The 24433-nt window shown below is 50.3% G+C and overlaps 1 protein-coding gene and 1 long non-coding RNA gene across 13 annotated transcripts in view; both read right to left on the bottom strand.

Annotated features, from left to right (window-relative positions):
- Positions 1–639: 639 nt before the first annotated feature.
- On the bottom strand, positions 640–16721 carry LOC123629958 (putative neuroblastoma breakpoint family member 5). Of its 10 annotated transcripts, XM_045539309.1 has the most exons (6): positions 16631–16721; positions 14241–14410; positions 4978–5190; positions 2951–3053; positions 1808–2022; positions 640–900 (listed from the first exon to the last, which is right to left on the bottom strand). In XM_045539309.1, the coding sequence occupies exons 3-6, from the start codon at positions 5153–5155 to the stop codon at positions 845–847; spliced, it is 552 nt and encodes a 183-aa protein (XP_045395265.1). In that variant the 5' UTR covers positions 5156–5190; positions 14241–14410; positions 16631–16721; the 3' UTR covers positions 640–844. The 10 variants fall into 10 exon arrangements, 1 of the variants encoding a protein (XP_045395265.1); XR_006732452.1 differs by lacking the exons at positions 640–900; positions 1808–2022; positions 4978–5190 and adding exons at positions 7965–8145; positions 9030–9163 and having other exon boundaries at positions 2031–3053; XR_006732451.1 differs by lacking the exons at positions 640–900; positions 1808–2022; positions 2951–3053; positions 4978–5190 and adding exons at positions 8172–8630; positions 9030–9163.
- Positions 16722–18165: 1444 nt separating this feature from the next.
- The window catches only part of LOC123629960, a 32688-nt gene continuing 26420 nt past the window's right edge, over positions 18166–24433 (bottom strand). For 2 of the 3 annotated variants that reach the window (XR_006732459.1, XR_006732460.1), the window contains one exon: positions 18166–18318. This is a non-coding gene — a long non-coding RNA (uncharacterized LOC123629960). The remainder of the gene's footprint in view (positions 18319–24433) is intronic. The other variant, XR_006732458.1, reaches the window with a different exon arrangement.

Below are 24433 nucleotides of genomic sequence, written 5' to 3'. Positions count from 1 at the left end.
TGGCCTTCACCCAACTGGCTCTGCAGGACTCCATTCACCTTCTCCTCCTGCTCCACACTGCTCAACCTCGTGGGATAAAGAATAGGACCAAACCAAGAGGGACTGGACACCAGATCCAAGGCGGTGCTGGTGACAGGCATGAAGGACTGGCCACAGAGTGCAAGGGGCTTTCATTTTGAAGAGAAAGAAAGCTATCCTGTTATGATAAAGGAAGAATGTGGGAGCCTCGAGGGCAGGAGTGAGAGAGGAGCAAGTGCTCTGTGCACTGGCCACGTAAGGAGATGGTGAGGAAGGGGACACTGTCCCCTTGGTACCGTGTTGGCAGACAGCACACACAGAGAACCACGCAGTGGCTCAGCCTCCTGCGTGGACCGTGTTGACTGTTCCCGCAGCAGCACAGTGGGCACAGGCTCCTGACAGTGTAGGTCAGGAGCTCTTGTGCCTTCTAGGACCCTGTCTAGCAATACGGTGACATGGTGCAAATATTTCAGTCTGCTCATATCCCCTGCTACGGAGTCACTTCCAACATTTGAAGGCCAACCACACAGAAAGCAGATGGGCATCTCATACTGAGTTCAGCCATGGGAGGGAGAACAGGTAGAATCTGTGATTGTAGAAATTCTTAAGACTGACTTTTTCTCCTAGTTAATGGGAAATGCTTTGAAGACAGTGAACAACCTTGTTAATGGAAGGAATTTTTCACTGGTTGTGAGAATGTCATCAAAGAACAAACAGTTTTCACGCACCTTTGCTGTGAAATTTGTGGCTACTTTGACACCTTGACCAGTGCAACTGGGCCCTCCCATATTTTACCCACCCTCCTCCAGGCCGTGCTTGCTCATTGCTACCTGGGGGCTGGTGGTTCTTCTTCCTTCTCCTCCTCCTGATCTTTGTGGTTTTCTGCATAGAAATTCAGAAATGTCCAGTCAGACATTGAGTAGCTCCACACTACCCCTACAAACACCAGCAGATATCTCTACATGTGGACCGTTTCTATGGTAAGAAAACCTAAAGCATAATTGACCAATTGCTGGAGTATGAGTCTGCAGAAATTTGAGAAATAAAACAATAGGCAGTTGCAGTCACAGAAGTGCCCAAACCCTCAGAAGTGTACTCCTACTGAGCATCACACTGGAAGGTCTAATTGTTTCAATAAGACAAAGAAAGGAAATAAAAGCTAATGTCTATATTAAAAAATCCCAAAGAATTAGCAATGAGGGCACCAACAAAATGCTTCTGGAATGAATAAGCCATTGGTAGCAAGGTTGCAGGATACAGAGCTAATATATGCAATCAATTGATGAGTTAAATATCAGCAATGAAGAGCTGGAATTTCAAATTAATACACAATGCGATTTAAGGTAGCTCAAAAAAGACATTCTTAAGTATGAAGCTAATTACATATGTATAAGGTCCACTGAGGAGTGGGGAACCTTGGGGCCACATGTGTCTTTCCAGATCCTTGAGTGTGGCCTTTTGACTGAATGCAATTTTACAGAACAAATCCTTGGGATTGGTCACCTAGATTTGGGTCCTTGGACACAACACACAAAAGCAAAACCCATGAAAAAAGAATTGATAAGTTCAAGGCCACGGTGCATCAGGAGGAAGGACAGAGTGGGGACATTGGGACCTCCACCCTGAGTATTCTGTCCTCTGCTCCCGCTGGCCAGCCCTGATCCTGTCTTGGCCATAAATGTGATGTGCAAACCAGGACAGCTGGGTGAAGAGCCACATTGTGAGTGGAGTGTCTTGCGAGCTGGCACCTGGGAGCAGCTCAGAGTCCTGAGGGCCTGTGGCCACTCACCTGGGCTGAGCGTGCGGGCGAGGTGCTCTGCCAGCCTGTGCCCCTCTGTCAGGTGCTCACGGAGGTCCTGGCCCTGGCAGCTGTCAGGATTGTCCTGGAGGAGGATGGCCTGCAGGTGCTGCTTGAGGAGAAATGAGCCATCTCTCCCCTCTCGCAACACCTGCCTCAATCGGGTCAGCTCTCGGGCCTGCTGGTCAATGAGCCTGTTGGCTTCCCTATGGTGGGAACAAAAGCAAATATGAAAAGGCACAGTTGACAATAGAGTATATGCACAGTAGCAGACAGTTCTGTGAAGGTGTCCCCAGGAAGCCTTCCAAGTGCAATTCTAGCACGTATTTGGTGACCTGCTTGTGGCAAAGAGAGAGAAGAATGTGCAGGGAAAGCCTCCCGTGCATCACAGAGTGTCCCTGTGAGATCCTTGATGCTCCCTTCCTGTTTCCTTCTGTAGAGGAGCCAGGTGTCTTCCTGAATCGGCTTCACAACGGTGTCCCTCAGTCCCTCACTGTGGCCAAGGCCTTTTCCACGTGAAGACACACCCAGCACGTTCTGCTGTGACTGGACACGCAGCCACAGGAAGCAATGTGCCAGCTCCAGCTGGGGCCAGTTGAAAGCATGAAAGACAGAGGATAACCAGGCCAAGGGGACAATGTTCTTTGGGTAACAGTCTCAGAAGCCACATTCAGTCAGGGTGAGTGTGATTCAGAGTGAATGGGACGATGACTGCACAACACTGTAAAGTTTTAATTGTATGTCTGTGACGGGTCCAAGTGCAGTGTTGTCACAGGGATATATCGCACAGTGTGGAGTCGGGGCTTTTAGTGTTTCCATCACCTGAATGCGCAGTGTGACTACACTCAATGCTGCTGAGTTGTCACTGTCCTTTGGTTACCTTTATGTTACGTGACTTTCACCCTAACAACTTCTTGTTTGGAAGGAGAAAACCTGGCTCTGAGTCACAGTTGTGGGCCAGAATACATCCTTAGTTTTGTTTTCATCTTGTTTTATTAATATCTGTGAAAAACATGCCGGCCTCGTGCATTCCTGCCATTGCCCTGGCAAGGTGGGCTCTTAGATGTCCCAGCTGAGCTGCCCACATCAGAGACTCACACGTCCCCCTGTCTGCCCCACACACAGCAGCCTTACCTGAGCTCGTCCTCCAGGGTCGGCATCTCTGCCCACTCCTCCTCCCAGAAGTCCAGCCTCACCCCCAGCACGGACTCCAGGACATCCCTGAACTTGCCACACTCTGAGAAAGATACACACGCTGGCCTCAGTGGGAAGCTGTGGCCACTGCCCACAGGGGAGGTGGCAGGGTCCCTCCAAGGGACCAAAGTGTCCGCAGTCCCAGGTCTTATGTGGGGATTTCTACACCTTTAATTCTCACCCTCCCGTCTCCATGGCATTGAGAATTCCTATTGCAAGATGAGGAAGGAGAAGCTGAAAGGCACATAAAGGTACTTGGCAAAAATCGAATTGGGATTTAGGACAGTCAGAGTTCTCTCCCCCAAGGTCTGACTCTGATCACGGGCCTCGTGACCAAGCTGCAGCCTGTGACGGAAATCACTGAACTGGGCACGATGCAGTGACACCTGCACAGCTAGGAAGGCCCTGAGGACCCCACGATTTGTGGGTCCCTCGTGCTGGGAATGCAAAGAGTGCACCAGCCTCTCACAGGTGGAAATCGCATCCGGATGCGCCTGTGGGAGACACCAGGCATTTCCCGAGGACCCGAGAGAAAATTCCCACACGCTAGTGAGGCTCGGGTCACACTGGAAGTGAGAGACCTGCGAGCTCACAGTGGCTCCTCTTGTCAGGCTCTGCTGTAAAAGCGACACAGGAATTAATGAATGTATCATTGCAACTCCAATTAATAGGTGATACAATAGCACCATGTAAACAGAGGAGGAAACTGAGGCACACCATAGACAAACAACTTGCATTGGTGCCTGGAGACATTCCCAGGGTCCCTGCTGTACACGTGGTCTTCAGCCTTCTTCCATGTTCTTCCTCTTCACAGTATTTCACATGCTTATGTTATGATTAGATGGAAAGGTGTTAATAAAACACAGTTTGTCCTTTCCCAGAACTCATCTCTTCACCTCCATAACAGGCTTCAATTTTTAATCTTCTCTTTAATTCCTTTTGATTAAAAATAATCCTCTCATTTATTGGAAAATAATTTGGAGGAAAAGGATGCAAGCTCAGCCTCAGAGTTGCGAGGTTCCTTCCAATCCTGCTGCTGTGCGCGTGCCCTGCTCCCAGGACCCCTCAGTCGCTCAGGCTTCTCTTTCTGGGCAGGACAAGGGCTGGCAGTGGCCAGGCGCACTGGGGTGGGGGTGGGGGCCCATCCCACACACTGCTTTGCTTGTCACAGGGGCTGCTGCTGTCCTCCTCGTCCCTTGTTCACACGTGGGCCAACATCTGCTAGATCAGGCCATCATGGTCCACGTGCACCTGCTGGCTGTCCTGTGTCCCTGAAGGTTCCCCAGCTCAGGGGACACACAGAGGTGGGAAAGTGTCCCTGACATAACCAGAAGCACCATCTACCTTCCAGCTAAGTTTCAAATCACTTTCTTGGACTCAAAGTAGAACTGGTGTCCCAGGATGCAGAGCTTCTCTCCCACCAGGGTCAGCCCCCTGGACAGGGTCACTAAGGATTGTCACAACTGCCATTAGGAGCACGCTCCTCTGGAAGCTCCTCTGAAGCAGGGGCTGTGTCCATCCCAACCTTCCCCAGGGGGCAGCTCAGTGCTTTCCTGTTGGGCCTCACCACAATTGAACGGAAGCTCATCAGTCCCAGAAATTACAACCACAGTGACGTTATGTGACTGCAGGATTTTGTGCAGTACACAGGCTCCTAAGAAAAACAGGTGTAGCTTGTGCCCAAATCACAGGCACTTCCTTGGAAGCTGCAGAAATAAATAACTGAAATTTTACCTCATGCCCCACCCTACTCCTCACCTGGAATCATGGCCAAACTCTGTGTGCCTCAGTTTCTCCATCCTCAGAAAAACAGGGTTAAAATACCCCCTTTTCCCTTCTTGGGAATATAGCAGGATGAAATTTATTTTGATAAAGGGAAGAGAAGCACCAAGTCTAGAAACTTTATTTCCTCAGAGAGAATACACACAACCATCTGTCACTGAACATGGTGAACCTACAGAACTTACTGTATTTCTGCAGCTGGTTGGCCAGGGAGAAAGCAGTTGATTCGGAAATGTTCAGTTTCTCCCTGAGGTCCAGAACCTGCTGTTTAGCCTCCACCAGCTGGGAGCGCAGTTCCCTGTTTTGTTCCCAGATGTCCATCTGTGCCCTCTGCCTGGACAGAGAGCAGAGGGACCCTGCCATGCTGGCCGCTGTGGCAGGAGAGGCACAGCCTGGGACTGGGGAGAAGAAACCCAAACACACGGTGGGTGAACAACAAATCAAATCCAATAGGTTTCATCAGGACTGAGGGAGGACCAACACTGGACTTCTTCACTTACTATTGGAAAAACGTGATCCACACCCCACAGCACTCAACAGTCCTTCACTTTGTAGTCAATCAGGCTCAGGACACCGGAGCTCAGAGCTGAAGTCACTGACTATAGCTCAGAGCCCAAGAAAAGTGAGCCAGTGGAGCTCAGCAAGCCACGTAATGGTCTTCAGTCGCCATAACAGAATTCTGTGCGGGTGCACGGAATGTTAGGAGCCCTGCCCCCCAGGTGCCTGGGCCATGCCGATGCACAAGCCAGGTGGTCTGGCCTAAAGGGGACACCACTGATGGGGACACCCCCTGAGCAGCCATGCTCCAGAGTGGTGTAGACACGTGCTCATGCCACAGACCCCTTCATTTCTCAGTAAATCTCAGCACGTTTCCTCTTGTCCATTCCCATGTCTGTATGGAAATATCTAGGTAGGAACAGTTTCCCCCCCAGTTTTATTTCCTTCATGGTTGTGTAGTCACCCAACCATTTCTTTACCATGAAAACAGATCTTACGACTTTTCCTAAATTAAATAACGTCAAACTTTTGCGATGTAAAAATGTAAATCTCTCGTGACTTTCTTCTTTGCATCTTCTCCCATCCCTCCAAATCCATTAGAAAGTATAGAACAAAATTCTGTCCTGTCTGAGTGTCCCTGCTGCATTCCAGGGTTACGTTGGCTTCAGTCGTCTCACAGGGGGCTGTGTCTCTCCTTGTACCTGCGTCACGTGTGACCTCCCACCACCTATGTCCTCCCGTGTGTGGGGTGCTTTGGGTTGTTACTTCCTCTCACTGAACATTAAACTTCATATTTGCTGCTAATGGATTTCTTTCTACTTCCTTGTGTTCCCTTTCCCAGCCATCACAGTGATTAAACTAGTTCATGTGCAGGTGCTTGAATACATGACGTGACCATCTCTATTGAAAAGACTTGTCAACCTCATGGCAGGTTTTACATTTTTGGTCATTTCATTCACATGCTGCACAGGACAAGGATCCAGAGCACCTTTATGAAACCTTGTTCTGTAGCTCTGTGTGTTGACCTGAAACGGTTGAGCTGTGGTTGTGTTCCACTAACTGAACATGGGAAGGTCAAGGTCATGACTCTGGCTGGGGTGATGAGCCTCCATGGTGCCCACATGCAATGTGGTTTAGGGACACAGCAGGTGAGGCTGAGCTGAGAGGGACAGGCAGGCAGGGGAGAGGGACCCCTGCGCCACCTCCTCACATTCTTGGCTTCCAGTCCCACCCAGGTCTGGTGAGCCTGACACCTGGGAGACGCCCTGTGGCCCAGGTCTCTGCAGTTCACCTGCTGGACCTGCCTGAGTTGAGGGAGGAACTCATGTCATCGTGGGCCCCGAGCGTTCATGTCAGAGTGAAGGAAGGAGGACTGCTCGGCCACGTTTGACAGTGTCTCCCTCCACCCTAAAACACCCCCACACTACACTGTGGATGATGTCAGTTATGAGATGTATGTTAAGCCCCAGTGGCCACTGGGTCCCCATTTCAACCAAACACAGTTTTTGAAAAGATAATATTTCTGTTTCTCTAAGCAGCTCACTCACAGCTCCACAGCAGGCAGCCAGTTCATGTGCTGTATTGTGGCCACTGTGCTAAGTTCCATCTGCTTCCTGCTGTGTCATCCCCAGGAGACCCATGTCATTCCTTGGCCGTAGAAGCAGAGCCATTTTCCCAGCTTATTTGCTGCATTAAAGACCTTCTGATCTGGTGTACAGGGCCACCATTTGGGGCAAGTGGAGAGTGTTTTTGCTCCTGAAGTCACCAGGTGCTGCGAGATGCAGTCAGGTGTCTCCCACCACAGGACACTGGACCCGGCTCATCCGTGTGTTCCGCAAAGCGTCACTTTCTGAGCAGGTTCTTGACCTTTGTAGAGACCCGTTGCCTGACCAGACATCGTGCAAGGATTTCCAGTCCGTCACTGCGCTGCTTCTCTTCTTACTGCTACAATCTAGATATGATCTGTGACGTACACACATGGAGAGGACCCATGCTGAGGATGTGTGACAGTCAACTGTGACAAAGGAAGCTTGGACCCTCCCTGCAGGACGTTCTCCACATGCTGTGGGCATGAATCAGGAGGAGGTGCATAAAGCCCAGGGCCGTCACTGCTCCTCATCATCCTCTTCCTCATCAGCAGGGGAGCGAGGGGGTGAGCTGTTGATTCCCCACCTACACACACCCCTGGCTGAATTCAGAGCAGACAACTCTCAGCTCCTTTCAGTGGGGACCGGAGCTCCTGTCCTCTGCCCCCCAGTGTGACGAGCACAGGACACTACCCACAGGGATCAGGAACTGCCCTCGCTGAGCTCAACTGACTTAGCTCAGCGTCCCTAGGTGAGCACAGATGTCGGATTTTTCAGACAGGGACAGGGTGGACAGACAGTGAAACAAGGGTGTGGGACATTTCTGTGTCTCTGAGCACAAGAGTCACGATGTTCCCCGAGCCTGTGAATGCAGAAAGCCAGTCCAGCCCCAGTCCCTGCGTGTCCCCTGCAAACACGGAAGCAGCTTTATTCCCTCCACACTCGTTCTTTACTGCGAGATCTGAGAGTAAATTATGAGCTATTGAAATTCTAAAAATAGAGTCATCGTTTAATTAATTTTGATGCGATGGGAGATTAGGAAGGTATGGAAACATGTAATTATCCACCAGAACAGGGACCAGCGTCACCTTTCTGGCAGACATGGACTTAAGGGTCCCACTAAACTGGCCTCATGGTGTCTCCAGGTGGCCATGACGGAGTCAGCAGCTCCCCCTGGAGACCTTGGCTCTGTTGACCTTGACACGACCTGGAGGCAGATGCTGGTGGTGTCCCGGGAGGTCAGGAGTGTTGTCACCCAGGGCCCACCAGCTGTTGGAAACAAACAGAAGGGGGACCAGGACAGCCACTGAGGTCACCCCCACACCCCATGGGACCCTCCCTCACCGTGACCACACTTGCCGCGATGCACGGCCTACCGGTCTGAGAGCTCCGTGGATGCTGGGACAGTTTCACCAACTCCGTGTTCACGGTTCCCACTCAGGCCCGGCACCAGGGGGCTCCCCGCAGTGGTCGTCAGTGACTGAATAAAAGTGGTTTCTGACTCCAGCACCCCGTCTACACTCCTTCCCTGAGTGTTCTGTGAGAGACACCCTCCTTCCTGCCAGGGAGCTGCACGTCTCCTTCTGTAGAGAGACCCCTGCCCTACAGTATCAGAACTCAGGGACAGTCCCCTGTGGGGGTCTGGTGACACCGGGACTGCTCTCAGGAATTCCCTTCCTGTTCACTGCGTCATGGGGATGACGTGTCTGTGACCTCTCCGCCCGTTCCCTGGGCTGCCACCAGACCTTTCTCAACTGAAAGGCACAGAGAATAGCCAAGTGTCACTACTTCATGTGCAAGGGTCCCCTGTCCCCGGGTCACTGGCCTAGAGCAGCATGTCCACCCTTCTCCTGCTCAGCCCACCCTGACCTGGAGGGCGTCCACTGCCAGGGCAGCCCCAAGGACGAGGCTGCTGGAGCTGGGCAGGGTCTCACGGTCACTTCTTCCTCCTCTTGGGGTTGGTGCTTCCCTCAGTGTGAACCAGCTCTGAGTCCAGCCTGTGGGTGTCCTTGGCCAGGTGCCTAGGACTCCAGTGCCCTGAGCTCCTCTCCCATCCCCACTGCTCTGTCCAGGCTGGCCCTGGAGGGTTTGGGTGATGACAGGCGTCTCTCAGTGACTCCTGATCTCTAAACCCAATTTGTCCTCATTCTCACCCCGTGTGTGTCCACCTGCACCACCGTTCCCGTGTCCTTGTTTCGGTCATTCTCATCCCCCAACCTGCCGGCTCCCCTTCCTCCATCTGCTCCCTCAGTTCTGAGTTCTCAGGGTGTGGCCTCAGCTCAGGGCCCTGCAGGAGATAGTCACAGTAGGGACCAAGGTCAGGTCTCCACTGCGGGTCGCAGGGCACCTTTACCACAGCTTTGCCCACAGAGACTCAGAGCAAACCCGGCAGGAAGGTCCCTGGGAGAGGTGCAGTTGGAACCTTCACTTCCTGATGGGGAAACTGAGGCCCAGAAGGACTAAGAGATTCTCCCCAGCTCCCTCACCCCTTGCTGGCAGCAGGGCCACCTCACAAGCCTGGGCCTCAGCTTCCCTGTCCAAAGCACCGAGCTCTACCACCAGGAACTCACATCTCTGTTTCTGGGATTTGGGATCCAACATGGCTATTTCCACTGTTAAAACATCTCAGATGTCTCCATCCTGGGACATATCTTTTATCACAGTTCTATAGTTCTTAGCCCTATATTTTGTTCTTTAAGAAGAGGGTCTTGCTGTGTCGTCCAGGCTGGCGTGCAGGGCCATGAACACAGCTCACGGCAGCCCCAGACTCCTGGGCTCAAGGGATCCTCCTGCATCAGCTTCCTGAGTAGTTATGACAACGGGTGCCCACCAGTACCCAGAGCTCATTTATTATTATTATTGTTAATATTATTTGTAGAAATGCTGTGGTATTATGTTGCCCAGGCTGGTCTTGAACTCTTGGCCTCAAGTGATCTGTCTCCTAGACCTCCCAAAGTGCTGAAATTACAGGCTGGATCCACTATGCCTGATCCAGTTCTATTATTTATACTCAGTTTTCAATCAATGACTGGTCTCAGGTGACAAAGAAACACAAAGGATAAATTATATGTAACAGAATCACAAAAGAAGTATATTAGGTGATTATCTATAATCTCTTCAGTAGGAAGATGATCTTCAGCAGACCAGGGACTCTGTCCGCCCTGGTGATGACAGGTCTCCAGTGTCCCCACAAGCACCTGCTACGGTAAACAGTCAGTACTAATCAAGTGAATCATTCCCCCTCACTAAGAGTCATTCACTTTTACCAAAGACTTCTCATCCCAACCACCGTCCCAGCCAAATTCCATCCTGGGTCAGTGCGGAAGCAACAACAGCACAGCGTCGGCTCAGCAGATCTGAGATTCAAATGCAGCTTCTCGCAGGCCAGGGATGCTTCAAAGGAGAATTTCTCTACCCTCTTTGAGGCTATAATCCTCATGTGGAAAATAGGGCAGCAGTCACCACTAGGGTTTGGGATGGTTAAATAGAATAACATGAATCTGAAAGGCATCCCGGACTTTACTAGACACAGAGCTAAAGAACATGCATGTGAGTCACTGGGACACTTGTTAAAACATCTCTGGAGATAAGGCCCAGGAATCTATTTCAGAGAAATATCCCTAGAGATTCTCACGTAAGAAAAAAGGCCACCATTAAATGCACATCCTGGGAAAAGGTCCCCAGAACTCTGATAGCCACAGGAACAACTCAGCTAGAGCAGACCACGTCCCATGTCCATGGTGGCCTTCCTTTGGGAACTGTCCCCTTTTCCACATAAGGTGTCCCACCTGGTAGGGGACACAAGTGGGAACCCCACTTCCCCAGCCTGGCTTTCAGCTCCTCCATTCTCCTTTAGGTTTCTCCCTCTGATTTAATTGCTGGGGAACCTTAGCTCTCATGTGGGTCATTGTTTTAGAAACATCCCTCTGATTTTCTCCCCCTTGGAGATAGCCCGGGCAGAGATTGGTTCTGGTTCTCTGCAGTCCTGGACTTTCCCTTAAACCATCCAGGTGAGGTGAAAGCAGTCGGGACTGGCAGAAGTCAGCTCAGCACAGAGGACCCCGAGGAGCCTGAGACCACGAGGGCAGCCCCCACGGGAGACAGTGGGAACCATGCCATGGTCAGTGTGAGACCAATTTGGGTGGGAAGCATGTCCCAAGCCATTAAGGGAAGGTGCTGTCGTGAGGAGGAAGAGGAAGAAGCAATGAGTGTGAGAAGAAAGAGAAAAGTAATGATTCCAATGAAGATGAAATATGTGCAGAGCCAAGAGCCCAGAGGCAAAGCCCCACGTCACAGAGGATTCATCCAGGCTTTGACCTCAATCAAGCACTCACGCAACTATTGATGCTGTTTAATTATAGCCGTCCTAGTGGTATGGACTGGGGTCTCATTGTTGGGTTCTTCCACGTTTCCCTTATATCTAATGCTGTTGACCATCTACCATGTGCTTCTTTGCAATTCATGTATCTTGTTTGGAGAAATGTCTATATAATTCCTTTGCCCATTTTAGTTGGATGTTTGTGTTTCTGTACTTGAATTATAAGAGTTCATTATATTTTCTGGGTATAAAATCCTTAATAGGTTTATCATTTGCCAGTATTTTCTGCTATCCCATGAGCTGTCTTTACAATCTCTTGTGAATGTCTTTTGAGACAGTAAAGTTTTTAATTTTGTTGGCGCCCCATTTATCTGTTTTTTTCTTTCTTCTTTTACTGCTAAAGCTTTTGGTGACATGTTTACAAAACTGTCAAATCCAAGGTCATAAAGATTTCCCCCTACATTTTCTTCTAAGACCTTTAGTTTTAGTTCTTAAATTTAATTATTTTATCCATATTCAGTTAATTTTTAATATTTTGTTTGGTTAAGATCCACCTTGACTCATTGATTGATAATTTTACATGTCTACATGTGTAAAGAGATCTTCCAGTCAGTGGGATAAACTTATATTTGTTTCTTCTACGAAGTTTTCATTATTTCCAAATGATTTAAAGCATAATAGCAAGTAAACATTTTTTAAAAAATTCTCTAAGACAGTAGAAGTCATTCTGAATGCTAACCTGTAAAAAAAGTATTGAAGTGGAACAATGGCATTGTCATAAGCAGTCCCACACTGCCCTCTGGTGGCTTCATGAGAAAATGGCAAGAAGCCGAGGGGCTCCCTGGTTCTGCTGGCAAAAGGGGAAGACACTCAAACTTAGATACCCCCAAGTGTTCTGTGTCACCTTCCTGAGAGCTCACACTGTGTCAGACTCTCATCATCACCGCCTGGATTCCCCAGTGTCCTCCCGACTGGGACCCTGATGCTGCCACCTCCACACTGTCAGTCCCTCACCGGGCTCAGCCCCCACAGTCCTCTCACCACGTCCTGCTCTGCCTCCAAGACCTTCCTCTCCACGGCCCACGACACGACGCACGTCACCCCCCCCCACCTTGTGGTCCTGCTCACTGTGGCCCAACATTCTCACCCAACATCACTTCCCCCCAAATTGTCCTTGTGCAGATCGTCCCCTGGGGTCAGGCTGTCCCCCCCAGCCCTGCACCAGGGACCTTCCAGCATCCAGGTCTTTGTGCACAGGCTCCTCCCTCGGCCTGGTGGCCCCCATAGTGACTGAAGGCACAGTTTGCCACCGCGAACCATCATTCCAGTGGGACACTCACTAAGAGCTGGTGAGAGTTCCTGCTGGGCTCCTGGGGAAACATCTCCCCCCAACACGCCTGTCTGTGGAAGGAACTGTGAAGCCCAGGGACGAGCGTCGCACACTCAGCAGGACTGAAGGGCACTGAGGCAGGAATCTCCCCCAGGACCCAGCACGTCACCTGGTCCCTTCTCTACTGTCCCTGGAGGTGAACTCACTCCCTCCCCACCTGCCTTTCCCTCCCTGCACGGTCGTGGTGGTCTGGAACCTTCCTGGGAATGTGGCCAACTCCTGACGCCCTGAAGGCTCCTTCACGTTTTTACTTATTTAGCCTCATGATTGTCACAAAGCTCATCTCCCCTCGGCTCCCTTAGGTCATTCAAATATTTGAGCTGGGCGTCACCACACTATGGTGTCGAATGTCAAGGGTGATCATTGTCAGGTTTCTCCTGTGTCCAGCCGTGTGGCCCTCACGGATTCCGGACCCTCCTCCATAGACTGTTAGACAGGTGTCCCTAACCCACCCTTGCCCCGGGGAGTCTTGTCCTCCCGCGGGGATGTTCCATTTGCACCACTGCAGACGCAGACCGAGGGGCTGTCCACGCAGCCTGGTCTTGCTGGTGGCCCTGAGCTGCGTGGACCCTCTTCCCGCCCTCCCCTGAATGGCTGCAGAGCCAGGTCTCCCCAGCCTGGTCCCACAGCGGACGGTTACAGCACGGCTGGGCATGTGGCACGTTCCTGCTGCTGCCCAGAGCCTCCTCCCTCCGGGCGGAGCCTGCGCAACCCACGCTGCGGAGACGGAGATGCTGTCCCAGCACAGGGCGAGGGACAGCGTCCGTCACACTCCCGACTTCCGTGCCTGGTGTTGCATGGCTACGTGGAGAAAATCCTTGCTAAAACATCCACGTGTCATTTAGGTGACATTCGTGCTGTGTCTGCCGGGGCTCTCCCTGCAGGGGGAGGGTGGGCGGGGCAGACCGCCTGTGCCACCGCTGCCGGGCCCGGCTGGGCACTGCACACACACACGGTTCACACTATCGCAGGGAGGCCACGCAGGAGGTGGCCTTCTGTGATTGTGACCCCACTGCAGAGGAGAACTGGCCTCTCCTGGCCCGTGATTAGTGATGCCTGGCAGGGCCGTCCCCTCCCACACTCAGCTCCCTTCTGAGACCTGTGTCTGAGCATCTCCCGTCCTCCTCACGGGAGCCCAGGCCTGGCGGGGTGGTTGTGCGACTGAGCCTGGAGCTTTCCAAGGGCCCCAGGACAGCCAAGGTGAGAGCAGAGACCCTGGGGACAGGGCGGGAGAGACAAGGACCTTGGAGCCCCTGGTTGATTGCCAATGGGTCTCATGGAGCTGCAGCTCCACCTGCAGAGTGGAGGCCCCGCCCAGGACATGCAGGGGACATGAGATGCCACTCACAGGGGAGACTCGGGCAGACCCTGCTGTGCACATGCTGCAGGGGCTGGGACCTGCCTGTGCATCTGCGGCCTGCACAGGGCAGTGGGGGCCAGGCTGGCAGAGACACGGCCAGGTGCTGGGAAGACGGCAAAGCTCTCAGACCCACCTCCCCTCTGTGCAGGAAACTCTGCCCAAGCACCTGACGGGAACCAACAGGGTCTCCTGAGTCAGCCTGCAGGGACATTGCTCAGCCCAGGCAGAGGACTGAGCACAGTGAGGCCACCTGGGATGCCAGTGAGACTGACCAGCTTCATCACGGGAGGACTCACCTGCTCCATCCAGAACAGACTGGACCTCAGGCTCGGCAGACAGGGAGGCGGCGCTTCTGATCGGCTCTCGGCAGTCAGACAGGTCAGCACCACCAGGAGGGAAACCCTGCTCCGTCAGTGCCTGTGACAGCCCTGCAGTCCCTGCATCCTCCTGCAGCTCACTGGGCCCACTGGGGAGAGGAAGAACCAAAGATGAAGGCAGGAGGGGTGAGACCCCTGAGCACCCCGTGGGGCCTGATGGGAAGCACAAGGGGGGGTCCAATGGCGTGTGGCCTCCCTTCGCAAAGGAGGCAGGACACCCCCTCCTCTGCTTTGGGCACAGCTCGGCTGCCTTGGCCATGGGGGTGACAGACAGAGAGAGACAAAGACAGAGAGAGAGACAGAGGTCACAGGGCAGTGCAAAGTGCACTGACAAGTGAGGAGCTAAGGAGGAAGAGATCCCCCCAGACACCCTGTCAGGTGCAGGCAGTACACACAGCACACAGGGACCCATAACCCTGGGTGACCCCACGGCCCCAGGCGGCTCTTCAATGGATCCTGCAACATGTTTGCTGAATGTGCAGCAGTTTTTCTGAAATGTCTGCAAAGGTAGGTTTATATCTGGGGCATCGTGTGCCTAGTTGCTGTGCCTTCTTGACATGAACTTTCTTTTGTCTAGTTACGTTTCTTCCTGTGGAGACCCTCCCAGCAGGCTGGGCCCGCAATGAAGACGGCAGGGACGCCTCCTCCCTGTTTTTTTTTTTTTTTTTTTGAGGCAGAGTCTCGCTCTGTTGCCCGGGCTAGAGTGCCGTGGCGTCAGCCTAGCTCACAGCGACCTCAAACTCCTGGGACTACAGGCATGCGCCATCATGCCCTGCTAATCTTTTTTTCTCTATATTTTTAGTTGTTCAGCTAATTTCTATTTTTTTTTTTTTTTAGTAGAGACGGGGTCTCACTCTTCCTCAGGCCGGTCTCGAACTCCTGAGCTCAAATGATCCTCCCGCCTTGGCCTCCCAGAGTGCTGGGATTACAGGCATGAGCCACCACGCCCGGCCCCTGTTGAGCTTTAATCAGTCATTTTTTACTCGCATTACTCAAAAATGCCTTAACTGATATCCTGGCCCCTAGCCTTATCCTCCCTTCAATCTGTCCTCAACATAACCACCTGCTACATGACTGATGTCAAGTCACAACCTGACCACGTCACTCACCAGCTGACCCCACCCCGCCACTGAAGTGATTCTCAGTCTTGGCCGAGCATTAGAATCACAGGAGAGAACATGTAAAAAGCCTGATGCTTAAACCACACTTCAGCCCAGTGAAGTTGGCGTCCCTAGAGGTGGGGCCTGGGATTACAGTTTCCCATGCATCCCAGCGACTCTAGCACCCAGCCAGCACTGAGAATCCGTAACCTACAGGAAAAAGTTCCAGATCCTCGATTAGGGCCACTGGCTGGCTCCTGCCTTTCTTCAACCTTCTCTCCTGCCACTCCCTCCCCCTCACTCCCTTGCTGGCTCACTCTTACTTATACTTTGAAAGTTTGAGCTCAGCCATCACCTCCTCCTGGAGGCCCCCCGAGACACGGGGTGGGGCAGGCCCCGCTTCTCTGTTATGCCAGGGACCTGTGCATCTCTCAATCGCTGCATCAGCCTCACAGGATTATCATTATCTTTTGATTGTCTCCCTTGAAAGATGGTTTCTTGAGGGCAAGAATTGTGATTAATTTTTGTATCCTAGCACTTGGCAAAGAATAGGCACTCAGATATTTGAATGATTAAAAAGTGAATACCCAAATATGTTCGGTAATATTTAAATAAAAACTCTAGTAAGGGACAACTACATAGTATTTCATCAGTTGCCCACATTAGAGTTATTTCAAGTTATTTTTACCAAAGCAACAAATATAACAACGAGGCATGTTACAATCGAGGCATGCTCAGTTAGCTTCAGAAATAAAATGACTCCTGACTGCACAGCTCCATGACGCCCCATCTGCAACTGCCAACATTCCAGGATGCGCTCATCATGCCGTTACATGTGGCCCAGGCCCAACAGAACCGGCATGTTGCTGACAGAGAGTGGACAAAGGCCTGTTCCTCCTCCTTTAAGCGAAGGAGCCCAGGGAGACTGTGGCTCTAAGAGCAAACACTGGCTGAAACCTTGACTGCCCCCCCCCCGTCGAGCTGGTCTCCCGTCCCTTTCATCGCTGTGGAAACCATCCTGGCCAAAGGGCAGCTTTCACCGCAGCCACGGGATGTGACCTGCAAACCCGTAAGTGGCGGTTTTAGGTTGGCAGGTGCAGAGAGAATATTCTTTGACCAAATTGCTCCTGAAAATATTAAAAGGTGATATTACTGAGCTAGAGAGTAAAAACACGCAGATGAAAAGTTTATTAATGGAAAGGCTTTTACCTTATTCAATTTTGTTAAGTATTTTTCTTGCACACTGTACAAAAGCCTCTTCCACATTCTCTCATCAGCGTACTTGTCTCCAAAAACATCAGCTCTGAAATTGATATCAAACAAAATACAACACCACATTTAGAAGATGAATCATAATTTTCACTTACTAGGAGCCCATTTAGCATTCTTAGAACAGCAGACAAAATATGACATAAAACTATGTAATTCTGTAAATACAAAATCAATATGTGTCAGTTGATGTTAGAAGCATTCTAACTTTTTCTGAAAAGCAGCTGCCATCTTGTGTTAGCACTTAATCCACTTGAGAGATGGAAGGAACAACGAGGCTTCTGCAGCCGGCACGACTGCCCAGCGGGAGAAGGCACCGGCTGCACGGCTCTGCCAAAAGCAGCAATTTCCTTCTTCAAACAATCTGTATGTTACCACAAGTACAATCTACACGTCTTTGTACTTTCTAGGGGACTGTATCACAATTTGTCACTCTGCCCGTGGAAAGGCCTATAGGAATGAGCGCTCCTTTTACCCAGCAGAGGGACTGCCAGTCCTCAGACAGGCCTGTTTCGCTGCTCTCCAGGCAAACCACGACCTCTCCAGCCTCTTGTGTCCTCACTTGTAAAGATGTGGACATTTCAGTCACATGAAAATTCCTTTTGTGCTTTTAACATTCTTAGCTTCTGTATTTCTAAACAGATCTTTGAAAACTGTCATGATTCTGGCTTATGTGTTTCTCTCATGTTTATTTTCTTAGCAAGAAACTAGTCAGTTTCCAAGAATGTAATACAGTAGTCCTAGAATCCCATCAAACACCGATATTAGGATATTGTAGTTCTTGATTGGTTCTAAAACTTAAAGTTATTTAAAATGTCTGAATTTTGGCCAGGCACAGTGGCTCACACCTGTAATCCTAGCACTCTGGGAGGCCGAGGTGGGAGGATTGCTTGAGCTCAGGAGTTCAAAACCAGCCTGAGCAAGAGTGAGACCCCGTCTCTACTAAAAATAGAAAGAAATTAAGCTGAACAACTAAAAATAGAAACAAAAAACTAGCCAGGTGTGGTGGCGCATGCCTGTAGTCCCAGCTACTCAGGAGGCTGAGGCAGAAAGATTGCTTGAGCCCAGGAGTTTGAGGTTGTAGTGAGCTATGATTACGCCACTGCACTCCAGCCTGGGCAACAGAGAGAGACGTGTGTGTGTGTGTGTGTGTGTGTGTCCATTGCCCCCCCCCCCGCATATATATAAATAAATTTCACTTTAACCCAAGATCTCTAATATTCAAAGATCTAATACTAAAAAGTCATATGAATGTTAATAGATTTGCTTTTATCATCATAGTAACTTTTGTAGGCAGAATGTAATATACTGAAAATACACTAAATAAGTCTAAATTTATAGTAAAAACAATCTCAAATTCTACATTTCCTAAATATAACCTTGAAACTGCAATAGATGTTTTAAACTCAAAGAAATGTTGTTACCCCCCAAATTTGCCATTTGAAAAACAGTAAGAGATAAAAGGTCACTTGCCATTTTCTTGAGCAAATCTGGAGGCTTCTATGAACGTAACTTCGCGATCTGCATCCAGGTCCTTCTTGTTTCCACAGAGGATGATCACAATGTTCTGACTCGCTAGCGTTCTGGCATCTGTTAACCAATTAGTAAGCGCATTGTAGGTTTCTCGGCTGCGTAATATAAGATTGTGAAAATAATACATGCATTTTATAAAGCTAGCAACTCTTTCTAGTCATTCTCACTACTCACACTGCTTTTCAACGTTTTGAGGTAATGGCAACAACACCTTTAAGGTAACTCACATAACCTGAATGCACCAAGTACATGACACACTCCCAGGGTCTCTTTCATTTTGTTTCCAGAAAAATGAGACAATAAGCCAGAGAGTTTGTTGTTTTTTGTTTGCTCAAGCAAAAGGAAACAGAATTTCCTTCCTTTTTTTTATGAATATCTGTTGAGCTCTTAGTATGTGCCAGGCACAGTCCAGACATTGACTGGTGAGCAAGATGACAGCTGATGGCTGCCACCGAGTCAACCCTGCAACATGCTGGCAGGGTTGTTTTGTAGGAATTTATCACACTGACGCTTTATAAGGACTCTGTGATGGACTGCTATTTCCCCCCCTTTTCCATGAGAAACCTGAGGCCCAGAGAGATTAATTAAGTTGCCTAAAGTCACACAGCAGCCAGTGGTAAAGCCAGGACCTTGCCGACTCCAGGACCCACTCTCAAACCTGCTGTTTCCAGCTCTCATGTGTCTAAGGACAAATTTCTGACCATGACACTTTGATACCCTGATTGATGACTTCACATCTGAGCCTCTCACCGGGCAAGCGCAGCGCGGGCTGGGCCGGGAGCTGCCTGCCTTCTCGTAGAGCACCCAGCTCCGAGGACATGGCCTGGAGCAGGGAAGCAGCCGGGTGATGTCTCCTCACTGAACTGGTTCCCACCTGGAAGGAACCCCTGATGATACCGTTTAGACGACACCTTTCTAGGTCTGTGCTGGCAAACACTGAGGTCAGGGTTATCTGACGGAATTTCTTCAGGGCAGGAATGTTCTCTAACCTGCACTGTCCAACACAGCAGGCACCAGCCACACGTGGACCCTGAGCACTTGAAACGTGGCCAGTGCAACTGAGGAACTAAATTTTTTACTTTATTTAATTTCATTTAAATTGCCATAGGTAGCTAATAGCTACAATATAAATGTTTCACGTTAACTTAATTTAAACCTCCAATAACCTCACGAGGATGACATGATTATTATCACCTTCATCTACGGACCAGGGAACCAAGGTCCAGGCGGCTGAAGCACCTGTTACCAGCTGGTAACGGGACCAGGACTGGAACCCAGGCAATCTCCACCCAGAGTAACTCACTTCTAAGAACTCACCACACAGAAAGCTTCGTGAACCTTGAGGAAAGTGTCCAGGCATCATGTTAAGAAATGTAATGAAACATGAAAAATTGCTTTATCTACCTAAAACCTTGTAAACATGTTTCTCTACGTGGTAAAGTAGTGGTGGGGGCTCGTTCCAAGACCTCTCAGATCCAGATGGAAGTAAGGGGCTTCCTGGGTGACGGCTGCACCGCCTGCCCCGGGCACCTGGGTGACGGCCGCACCGCCTGCCCGACACCTGGGTGACAGCCTCACTGCCTGCCCGGGCACCCACAGCACACGGCACACACAGCACACAGGGCGCCTTGCCAGGGCCGGGCTGCAGACGCGGTGCTGGGCGGCCTCCTCTACCCTGGGAGCTGGCATCACCTGGTGATGTCGCAGACAAGGAGCACCCCGGCTGCGCCTCTGTAGTAATTTCTTGTCACGGACCTGGAAGAGTGACACTGGCTTTACTTCCAACCAGCTGAGACCCTCACTACTAAATACCATCTTCCCACAAAAACACCCACGTTTGCTTTGTGAACCACAACACAGGGCAGACGTTGTTCTAATATAGAAACGTTTGAAAGACACTGAACACACGTGTGGGGAGCTGTGCTGTCTGAAACCAGGTCACAGGAATGACAGGAGGTGGGGAGGCCGGCCTGGGACAGGAGGACGCTCTCTCAGGGCCAAAGCAGCCACGAGTGGACCTCGCCCTGAGACTCCTGAGGAGGGCGAGGCATCTGCAGGCAGAAGAGCCACCGCCAAGCCCAGGCGGGCTCCCCAGAGTCCCCTCCGCCTCTTCTAGGGAACAGGGATGTCCTCAGATGGGAACCGCCTCGTCTCCCGGCCAGGATCCACGGTCACCGCTGCCCATCACCAGACAGGAGACCGATCCCCAGCCCCGTGCCCTGCGCACACTCGCGGGACTGTTCTCTCTCAGTAACACGCTTTCTCCCCGCATTACCCATCTCTCCCCCTTTGCTATATCTTTTTCCTATCAGCAAAATAGAGGTGGCCCTGGCACCTACCATCCTAAAACACCAACCAAAAACATGCTGGCGGTCCTGTCGGCGACTCTCCCTCCGGCCGCCCGCAGTCCTCAGCCCTGCCTCCGCCGCCTTCTCTGCTGCGCCCCCCCTGGGTCCGTCTCTGACACTCTCCGCAGCAGCCTCCCGAGGTCCCCCAGCTCCGTGTGCCCAAAACTAGTGGGCACTCCTGTCCTCGTCCACCCCGCCTTTGCGGCTCGCCATCTCCGGGTCTCGCACCTGCCGGCCACCGCCACCCCAGCGCCGGACCCTCTCAATCTGCCCTGTGGGGACTGCAGCTCCACTGCGTGGGTCCTGGCCTCTCTTTCCTGGTGACATTCGACTCCAATTTTGTCTCCAGCTCAGACTGCTTCACTAAGACCCCACTGATGCCCCCACACGGCCATGAGACTGCCTGATAAACACGGCAGACTTCACATTTACAAGACAGAATTCCTTTTGGTCCCTCCCTCCAGGCCCATGCTGGCCTAGGAAGGGGCATCACTGCCCGCCCAGGCTCCACAGCAAATCACCCCCACGTTTATCCTCGACTCCTTTTTGTCCACCTCCACGTTCGATCTCCGGCCAAGTCCCATCCCTCACACCCCACACATCCTGCTCCAGGCACGCCTTCCCCTGTCACCTGCACCCTCCGCACCCAACCACCGCCAGGCCTCTGCCCCCACGCTGCGGTCGCCTGGCAGCTACCCCACTGCCTCGCGGGCCTTAGTCCTTCTCCAGGGCAGCCCAAGTCCTCAAAGCCAGCCCTGTGCTCAGGCTGTCCCCCCGCCCACTGTGCCAGGCCACTGGAGACTTAACCTTCCTTGGTGAGTCACTTCACTTTTTCTGGTTAGCAAAGAACTTGCGTTCTGCTTAGCACAGTAACCGAAGTGTTTAGGAGAACACCAACTCCCTCTCCCTTTCACTCCACTGCCGAGCCCAGCCCTCACCCACGATCCTGACTCACCACCACCAAGCCCCACTGCTGCCCAGCTCGTTGTGTGGCCTGGAACATCCTGCTCCGTAGTCCTGGCTCCCTTGTTCGCTCCTCCTTTTCCAGATCAAACACTCCCTAACCTTGGCTACCTTCCCTCCCCACATTAAGCTCCAATAGTCTGTTTCTTTCCTGACATTTGGCCCAGCCCTGTCACTCTGGGACAGTGTCTGGCTCTGCTGCCCAGGCTAGAATGCAGTGGGTTCACTGCAACCTCAAATTCCTGGGTTCAAGTGATCCTTCTGCCTCAGCCTCCTAAGAAGCTGGGATTACAGGTGCATGCCATCACACCTGGCTAATATTTTTTTTATTTTTTGTAGGGGATGGGGGTGGGCTCTTGCTATGATGTTCAGGCTGTTCTTGAACTCCTGACCTCAAGCAATCCTCCTGCCTTGGCCTCCCAAAGTGCTGAGATTTCAGGCATAAGCCACTGAGCCCTGCCTGTTTCTTAAGAACTATATTCATCATCACTCAGAGGTGAACCCTATTCAACTTCTCATGATATTCAGATGGTTACAGGCAATTGAACTCAAAGAATAGTGCTGTTAGGATTATGTCAGCAGGATGAATGGATAAACAAAATGTGGTATATCCACACAACAGAGTATTATTCAGCCCTAAAAAGGAAAGAAATTCTGACACATGCTACAACATGGATGAACCCTGAAGACACTGTGCTAAGTGAAATAAGCCAGTCACAAAAGGACAAATACTTAAATGAGAGTCAAACTCACAGAGACACAAAGAAGAACTGTGGTTGCCAGGAGCAGGAGGAGGGAGAGTGGAAAACTGCTGCCTAATGGGGATGAGCAGCAGTTTGGAAGATGAAAAAGCTCTAGAGGTGGATGGTGGTGACATCTGTACAACAATGTGACTGTACTTAATGCCAATGAACTGTACACATAAAATGTATATTTTATGTTACCTATATTTTGCCATAATAAAAATAAACAAACAAATAAATAATGCATGCCAGGCTTAATCATTTTCATTGAGTACTTTTACAACCCAAGAAATTGAAGGGAAAATGGTCAAGCTCGTCAGACTAACAAGAATATTGGAATTTCTTTTTTTTTTTTTTTTTGAGACAGAGTCTCGCTCTGTTGCCCAGCTAGAGTGAGTGCCGTGGTGTCAGCCTAGGTCACAGCAACCTCAAACTCCTGGGCTTAAGCGACCCTCCTGCCTCAGCCTCCTGAGTAGCTGGGACTACAGGCATGTGCCACCATGCCTGGCTAATTTTTTTCTATATATATATTTTTAGCTGTCCAGATAATTTCTTTCTATTTTTAGTATAGATGGGGTTCTAGCTCTTGCTCAGGCTGGTCTCGAACTCCTGACCTCAAGCGATCCTCCCGCCTCAGCCTCCCAGAGTGTTAGGATTACAGGCGTGAGGCACTGTGCCCAGCCCAAATATTGGAATTTCTGAGTTTTGTTCAAGACCCTCTTCTATTTAAGAAATAAAGCCCAATACATTGTATAAGTTGTAAAGAGAAGAAGAAAACCAGGTCAAGAAGCTGGCAACATGTAGGCAATAGCATGTCTTAAGAGAGAAAAAGAACAATGTATAACACAGTTTAAAGATTCAAATGTTTCTGTACATAGGTACACAGAAAAATGAATTTCACAAATCCGTGTAATCCTGGAACTTAAACTATTCATATAGCTAAGCATGGACTTTAAGAAATATTTGTTCCAGGCCAGGTGTGGTGGCTCATGCCTGTAATCCTAGCACTCTGGGAGGCTGAGGTGGGAGGATCACTTGAGCTCAAGAGTTGGAGACCAGCCTGAGCAAGAGTGAGACCCCATCTCTACTAAAAATAGAAAAAATAAGCCAAGTGTCCTGGTGTAAGCCTGTAGTCCCAGCTTCCTGGGAGGCTGAGGCAGGAGATTTCTTAAGCCCAGGAGTTTGAGGTTGCTGTGAGCTAGGCTGATGCTACAGCACTCTAGCCTGGGTGACAGAGCAAGACTCTGTCTCATAAAAAAAAAATCATCATTTTCTGCTATGGTAATTTTGCTTAAATATACTCTATTATTATTACTATCCAGCTTGCATCATAGTCTCAACTAGCCAAAGGGTAATATATCTATTGAACTGTACCTTGCTGGACAAAAGATATATAATTACCATATTTACAAATATGTCATGGAGCTCAGGCGGTGATGCGGGCACTGGGCAGTGATGGTTGGCTGCTGCAAATACAGATGGAGCTTTGCTGGCTCTTCCTCCAGCCAATCACCTCCTGCTGTGTAGCCTGGTTAGTGACAGGCCACATTCCAGTACCAGTCCATGGCCCAGGGGATGGAGACTGCAGTTGTAGCTCAAATGTTACACATTATATGTTTGTATCAAAATATCACATGTATCCCATAAATATGTGCAACTGCTTATTATATATCCATAATAATTAAAAATAAAAACTAATAAGCAAACAAAAAGATAATTATTTAGAGTAAATATAAAATCTTTTGGTTTGAAAACCTTTTGGGATCAAATATTAATACATAAAAATGCTAGATAAAGTATATCATACTTTAAAAATGCATAGCTGAGCTTTTAGGAAATCTTCAGACGCTTAGAACAGAGAAGAAACTGAAAAAAGAAATGAGGGCCTTGGGTGGGGGCTGCTAGACTGAGATTGGCTTTAGTGTCTGTTTGGGATGGGACAAGAGCTGGTGTCAACGTGACAGAGAGAGTACGGAACTGAATCTGAGTTTTCTTCAGGGTTAGGCCAGAAGTGAAAGGGTGAGATGAAAAACAAAAGCACACTCACTAGCTCAGGCAGGCAAGGAATCTTCCCTGACTCTGCCTGCTCTCTCAGCAGAATGGGATAAACATTCCCCTTTGAAAATTAATTATGGGCTGGTACCACAAGTAGGCTT

Source organism: Lemur catta, unplaced genomic scaffold (assembly GCF_020740605.2).
Source record: "Lemur catta isolate mLemCat1 unplaced genomic scaffold, mLemCat1.pri scaffold_65_ctg1, whole genome shotgun sequence".
In the NCBI taxonomy this organism is placed as follows: Eukaryota; Metazoa; Chordata; class Mammalia; order Primates; family Lemuridae; genus Lemur; species Lemur catta.
This window is presented reverse-complemented; position numbering and strand designations above follow the sequence as displayed.